Here is a 7,372-nt window from a genome sequence, read left to right as displayed (position 1 = left end):
CAATCAGCTCTGAGCAATGACACACCTGAATCATTACACACACAGGTACACAAAGGAGCAACACACACACACACACACACACACACACACACACACACACACACACACACACACACAGCCAACACAAAATTATACAACAATAACATACATTACGACCTCAGCCGTAACAGACTCTGGGTCCTGTAGGACAGGGCGTCTCTCCTGTGGACAGAAACGCTGTTAGGTCATGATTATACACACTCTGTACTGTGAAGTTGATCCGTCTCCGACTCAAACACAAAACAATCACTTGTCTGCTTTCATCTCGTTCATTATCACCATTCGAACACTTTAACCAGAAACACTGAATGAGATGTAACATTTGAAAATGATAAATTATGCTGCTCATTTCTTTTTATGCTTGAAATCTCTTCGCATGTTTGTAAAATCTGAGGACAAATGTGTTCTTTGGTCATATTTTCAATTTTTGTAAGTTTTATCTGAGGAGCAGCTTTTATTTGATCACTTTCATAATTTCTCTCTTTACCTAACTTTGAAGACATAAAATAACCACAAAACCTACAAAAAGAGAAGCAAGGGGACACCAAAAGACATTGAAAATAAAGAAAAGTGATGCCAAACTACTAACGAGCTGCAGGCAGAAATTCCACCTTCTCACTATTAGGGACCTTGAGGTTAGAAATATTAAAATGTCCATCGCAAATAATTTGTAATCATTAAAACTAACTTATTGACAAACATCAAATTAATGCATTATAAACAAACACCGACAAAAGTTAAACAGTCTGTTATTGTGCCCAGTTGTCACTTCACCAGTCCGTGGATGGAGGGACGGGTTGCTTTGTTGTGCTTCTTGTTAGCCGGAGGTTGTCTATTGTGGATGAGCCTGGCTTCTGTGCAGAGTTCACATGTTCTCCCCGTGTCAGAGTGAGTTTTCTCCAGGTTCTCTGGCTTCCTCCCACTGTCCAAAGACATGCAAGTCAACTGGTGACTATAAATGGCCTGTAGCGTGTCAGAGCGTGTCAGCCCTGCTACAGTATGGCGACTTGTCCAGGTGTACCCTACCTCTTACCTGATGACAGCTGAACCCCCTGGCCCCCCGCAACTCTGAAAAGGGTGACAGGAAACTGCTGCTGATCCAGGTGTTAAAGGGTTAACATATGTTGGTGAGACAATCAGGCAGATGTGTGTATTTCCTGGGAAGGCTGCTCTCTCCCAGGCTCCCTGAAGGGGCCGGCGGCTTGGTGTAATTCCTGGACAGAATGGGCGTGCGGTCTGACAGCTGGAGGCAGGTGGAGGTGAGCGACCTGCGGAGGATTTGGAGCCGTTTGTTGACGCGTCTGTTTCTGTAAACTCTTTAATACTGCATGTTTTTACCAGCCGAGACAACAGCAGGGATCGTTTTCACCTCCTGAGTCCTTCTGTGTGTCTGTAGGGAGGGTTCTGGGTTGAACCTTTCACAGATGGTTCTATCCAGTTAGATCCTTCCGAAAGGGTTCCATAAGAAATGTTCCACAAGTAAAGTAGTAGAGTTAGAAAATTATTTTTAAAAGCTGGAGGAAATATTTTGATGGCTAATTATCATAAATAATGTATTTATAATAATAATAATATATATATGTATGTATGTATGTATATATATATATATACATACATACATATACAGCTACAGCACAGCTGTTTCCACTTTGTTTTTAAAAATGAATCAATCAATCAGTTAGTTTTGGGTGTTTTGTGTTGTACTGTGTGTAGTACTGTGGTACTGTGTGCAGCACTGCAGTACTTGTTGCAGTAGTCGCCATAGTGGTGAATGTGTGTTTCTACCTGTGTGCAGTACTTGCAATACTTGTAGTAGTCCAGTCAGTGTTTGGGTGTTTTGTGTTGAACTGTGTGCAGTTCTGTAGTTCAGTTTGTAGTGCTTGTTTTCAGTACTTGTGGTAGTCTTGTCAGTGTTGTGTTGTGTTGTAGTATGCAGTTCTATAGTTCAGTTTGTAGTACTGCAATACTTGTTGCAGTCTTTGTAGTAGACCTGTAGGTGTTTGGGTGTTTTGTGTAGTACTGTGTGCATCACTGTAGTAATGTATGTAGTACCGCAGTACTTGTTGCAGTACTTGTAATAGCGGTGTCGGTGTTTTGCTGTTGTGAGCGCGCTGCTCGTGCCCGGTGCGGGTGCCGCAGTGCGCATGCTCCACGTTGGGCGGAGGTTAGCCGTTAGCACGGAGCTAGCAGCGCAGCGGTAATGGCGGCCTCGGTGTTGCTGGGCTCGGTGGACACCGGACTGCACTTCACGGCGGGAGGCGGCACCGGGAGCGCTGTGGTGGGGAATAATAACGGACTGGGCCCAGCGGGGCCGGCGGGTCCGGCACCCTGGAACCGCTCGGTGGACCGGGCTCTGGACGAAGCCTCGGCCACCGGGAGCCTGAACCTGAGCGGCCGGAAGCTGAAGGAGTTCCCCCGGAGCGCCGCCAACCACGACCTGACCGACACCACCAGGGCCGGTGAGTGAGCCCCGCGGCCCGGGGAGCGGCCCCGGGCGGCCGGCGAGGGGGGTCCGGGACCTTAGACCGAGTTTTACCCGAGTTGAACCGGCGAGGAGCCAGAAACCAACTTTAGCGGCAGAGAGACGCCGACACACGGGCCGGTGTTACGGACAACTCTGCACCCCAAAATATGTCGCCCCGCCGGGACTCCGCTCTTCCAAACCCGTCTGTACACCCGAAAAACCGCCCCGAACCGGAGCACCGGGCACCGACTCACACCCACCGGCTGTCACCGAGTTTATTAACTCTTTAAACACCGAAATAAAGTCACAGGAACACCGGCAGCTAACCGTTAGCCCCGAGCAGCGCGCCGAGTCTGACCTGTCACCGAGTCACACCGAGTCACTGCCGCTGAGTGTGTGTTTCTGCCGAGTCTGAACTCGTGAATGTGTGTTTCTACCGAGTCTGAACTCGTTAACGTGTGTTTTTGCCGAGTCTGAACTCGTGAATGTGTGTTTTTACCGAGTCTGAACTCGTGAATGTGTGTTTTTACCGAGTCTGAACTCGTGAATGTGTGTTTTTGCCGAGTGTGAGCTCGTGCAGTCGGTGTGCGGAGCAGCGGCTCCAGATGTCGCGGTCACCGCTTCTGTCTCTACACCTGCGAGTTTGTTGATGTCGGTTTCAGAGGCGTCATCAGGCCCTCCCTCTGCACATGCATACAAACTAACTAACTAACTCAGCTATATATATGTATACACACACACACACACACACACATACACACACACACACATATATATATATATATATATATATATATATATATATATATATATATATAGTTTCAAAGATGAGAGGAGGCCTAAGGGACTGTTCTGTATTTATCAGAGGAGGGGGGTGGTGAGTTTGTCCCGTGATGTGTTCAGGACCGTCAGAAATGTGAAAATATAACATTAAGTTCTGTTTTTACAGTTTCTGGCTGATAAATTAGGTTGTTGTGTCAGTTTTATTTTGGCGGGTTTAGAGGGCATACTAATGCTGCCTTCAGTTGTTCCTCAAAAATATCGTATTTATGAGTTCAGAGCACATGACCGTCCTCCAGAGTCAGAATCAAAAGTGTGAAATTGGTAAATTTCGTCCCTGAGATGGCAAGTTGTGACATTTGCGTGACATTTCAGAGCAGCAGAAACATCTGAAATCATAGAAACAGTTTCAGCAACTGACAGTAAAAAATGATATATTTGGTTGTTTTGTTTTTTCACTTTTTCACCCCAAAGCTCATCAACACAAACATGTTGGAGCAACGTCTTCCCAGCTCAGAAAATACGACCTTCAGATGTCACATAAACGCAGCATTTCTATAAAAATCAGCGGAAATTTTAGAGAAAACAATCGAACAATTTGTAAAAGAAAAACAACAAATTGCAAGAATATTGTTTTGAAAGACTGCCAAAAATGTATTTGAAGAAAAATCACAGAAATTATTTCGTTAAAAATTATATATAGAGACAAAAAAAATACCTAAAACTTGGAAACCCCCCTAAAATATTTTTTTTAAAATTTGCCTAAAATTGTAAAGAAAAAAATTGCCCAAAATGTCTGAGGATTAAAAGCATCACACATATTTTAAAAAGAAAACATGACATTTTTCATTAAAAATGTCCAAAAAATCTTGAATCTTGAAAAATTGACACTTCAAGACAAAAAACTGCCTAAAAGTTGAAATAAGAAAGCTGAAATATTTTCTTCAAAATTCAATTCTATGTTTTTAAAGGAAAACCTGTCCTCCAAACTCACAGCATGTCAGCATTAAAACAAATCACCTTTTTAATATTTATTTTTACTAATCTCTGAAACTCTGAGCTGCTAACAATGTGGACTGGTCCTGGAGGACAGGACGTCCCTGCTGAGGAGTGGACTGGTCCTGGAGGACAGGACGTCCCTGTCCAGCATGTCTCATGTGGGTTTGGATGGTCAGCTGATCAATCGATTAAGTATCAATACTTGAGTAAATACTGCGTCAGAGAGGAAACAACGATACAAAAATACTTTTAATTTGGTGATTTCCTGTGTGAGCACAACAGGAAGTAGATGTTACCATGGTGATGTGTTCTTCCTGCCGGCCAGGTGTTGACCTGCTCACAGCTGCACTGACAAATATACACACAACTGCTCTGTGTAGTACTCTGTGTGTGTCGTACTCTGTAGTAGTATGTGTAGTACTGTGTGTGTGTGTGTGTGTGTGTGTGTGTGTGTGTGTGAAGTACCATATGTGTAGTGTGTATTGTGCTGAGTGTGTGTATAGTGTGTGTAGTACTGAGTGTGTGTAATGCTTTGTGTGTGTAGTAATGAGTGTGTTCAGTGTGTGTAGTAATGAGTGTGTATTATCAGTGTCATGAAGTGATGCTGTGTGTTGTTGTCGTGGTAACCAGTGTGTCTTCAGGCGTTTTTTTGTTTTGTTTTGTTTTGTTTGTATTTACCTGACAGGACAAACGCAGAAAACATGCAGCTTCGGATACACACACACACACACACACACCTGCTTCATACTGACAGAGATCAGCTGATCAGTGAGGTCCCCATGACGACCACACAGAGTGATCTGATTGGACGAGGCTTCACATGTACAGACCGACTTTTGTTAGAAGTTTGGTTTCTATTTTCATACTCAGTCACGAGTTCAATACACACACACACACACACACACACACACACAGTCAACACACAAATGCACACAAACTGTCAGTACACACACAGTCAATACACACAAACACACACTAATAATACACACTCACAGATAATACAAACACACACACAGATAGTACATACACACACACACACACACACACACAGATGACCGAAGTGTCAGACTGAATGAAAACTTTAAACAGGAGCTCAGCAGCTGAAAAACAATGATTCTTTGGAAAAGTCTGCGTTAGATGTCCCTAGTTGCCCCTGCGTCTCTGCTTCCTCACTGCTGCGTCTCTGCTGCCTCACTGCTGCGTCTCTGCTGCCTCACTGCTGCGTCTCGGCTGCGTCTCAGCTGCGTCTCTGCTGCCTCACTGCTGCGTCTCTGCTGCGTCTCGGCTGCCTCACTGCTGCGTCTCGGCTGCGTCTCAGCTGCGTCTCGGCTGCGTCTCAGCTGCGTCTCGGCTGCCTCACTGCTGCGTCTCGGCTGCGTCTCAGCTGCGTCTCGGCTGCCTCACTGCTGCGTCACGGCTGCCTCACTGCTGCGTCTCGGCTGCGTCTCTGCTGCCTCACTGCTGCGTCTCGGCTGCCTCACTGCTGCGTCTCGGCTGCCTCACTGCTGCGTCTCGGCTGTGTCTCAGCTGCGTCTCTGCTGCGTCTCTGCTGCCTCACTGCTGCGTCTCTGCTGCCTCACTGCTGCGTCTCGGCTGCCTCACTGCTGCGTCTCGGCTGCGTCTCAGCTGCCTCACTGCTGCGTCTCGGCTGCGTCTCAGCTGCCTCACTGCTGCGTCTCGGCTGCCTCACTGCTGCGTCTCGGCTGCCTCACTGCTGCGTCTCAGCTGCGTCTCTGCTGCGTCTCAGCTGCGTCTCTGCTGCCTCACTGCTGCCTCACTGCTGCGTCTCGGCTGCGATTAGCCAGTGTGAGTGTCAGACAGTGTCAGTGACAGAGTGACTGTTTCCCAGAGTGCTGTACAGAGACACACTATGACCTGAAAAAGAATTAATTAATGTTTAAACGAACATTTAGAAGTCACACTCCTGTTAGAGATGATGTCATGTAACATGTACTCTCTGTGTGTGTGTGTGTGTGTGTGTGTGTGTATGTGTGTGTTTCCAGACTTGTCCCGTAACCGTCTGTCGGAGCTTCCTCTGGACGTTTGTCTCTTTGTGTCTCTGGAGAGTCTGAACCTATACCAGAACTGTCTGAGGTCTCTGCCGGACAGTCTGCTCAACCTGCAGGCCCTCACCTACCTGAACCTCAGGTAACACACACACACACACACACACACACACACACACACACACACACACACACACACACACACACACACCAGTCACAGCTGTTTATTTACGGTAACTTCAGGTAGAAATCTGCCGTGTCCCGATCACATAACCAAACGGTGCTGAGCAAACATCACTGATAGGCCACCTGTCTGTCCCCCTGTCTGTCCCCCTGTCTGTCCCCCTGTCTGTCCCCCTGTCTGTCTGTCCCCCTGTCTGTCCCCCTGCAGTAGGAACCAGCTGTCCGTCCTCCCCCCGGTGGTCTGCAGTCTCCCTCTGAAGGTTCTGATCATCTGTAACAACAAGCTGCTGTCTCTGCCAGAGGAGGTGGGACAGCTGAGACAGCTCACTGAACTGGTGCGTCCAACCGGTCCAACTGTACCCAGATTATTCATCGCCAGCAGTCCCTCCTAATTATTGATAATTGATTATTAATTATTGATTATTGGTGGTTGCAGGACGTGAGCTGTAATGAGATCCAGACTCTGCCATCTCAGGTGGGTCAGCTGGAGGCCCTACGAGACCTGAACATCAGGAGGAACCACCTGGTCCGCCTGCCTCCAGGTACACACACGCACACACACACACGCACACACGCGCACACACACACGCACACACACACGCACACACAGACGCACACATACATATGCGCACACAGACACACACACCTCGGTGCCTTACTAAAACAGCTCTCTCTCTTTCTCTCTCTCTGTCTCTCTGTCTCTGTCTCTCTGTTTCTGTCTCTGTCTCTGTCTCTCTGTCTCTGTCTCTCTGTTTCTGTCTCTCTGTTTCCGTCTCTCTCTCCGTCTGTCTCTCTGTCTCTGTCTACGTCTGTCTCTGTCTGTCTCTGTCTCTCTGTTTCTGTCTCTGTCTGTGTCTCTCTTTCTGTCTGTCTCTGTCTGTGTCTCTGTTTCTGTCTGTCT

General features: G+C 47.1%; 1 protein-coding gene across 4 annotated transcripts in view; it reads left to right on the top strand.

Annotated features, from left to right (window-relative positions):
- Positions 1-2,209: 2,209 nt before the first annotated feature.
- The window catches only part of lrch3 (leucine-rich repeats and calponin homology (CH) domain containing 3), a 30,388-nt gene continuing 25,225 nt past the window's right edge, over positions 2,210-7,372 (top strand). For all 4 annotated transcript variants that reach the window (XM_088078387.1, XM_088078388.1, XM_088078386.1 and 1 more), the window contains exons 1-4: positions 2,210-2,498; positions 6,286-6,430; positions 6,680-6,806; positions 6,908-7,013. In XM_088078387.1, the coding sequence (XP_087934513.1) occupies positions 2,240-2,498; positions 6,286-6,430; positions 6,680-6,806; positions 6,908-7,013 (637 nt within the window). In that variant the 5' untranslated portion in view covers positions 2,210-2,239. The remainder of the gene's footprint in view (positions 2,499-6,285; positions 6,431-6,679; positions 6,807-6,907; positions 7,014-7,372) is intronic.

Source organism: Plectropomus leopardus, chromosome 6 (assembly GCF_026936395.1).
Source record: "Plectropomus leopardus strain MGB_pleo_1.0 chromosome 6, ASM2693639v1, whole genome shotgun sequence".
Lineage (NCBI taxonomy): Eukaryota > Metazoa > Chordata > Actinopteri > Perciformes > Serranidae > Plectropomus > Plectropomus leopardus.
This window is presented reverse-complemented; position numbering and strand designations above follow the sequence as displayed.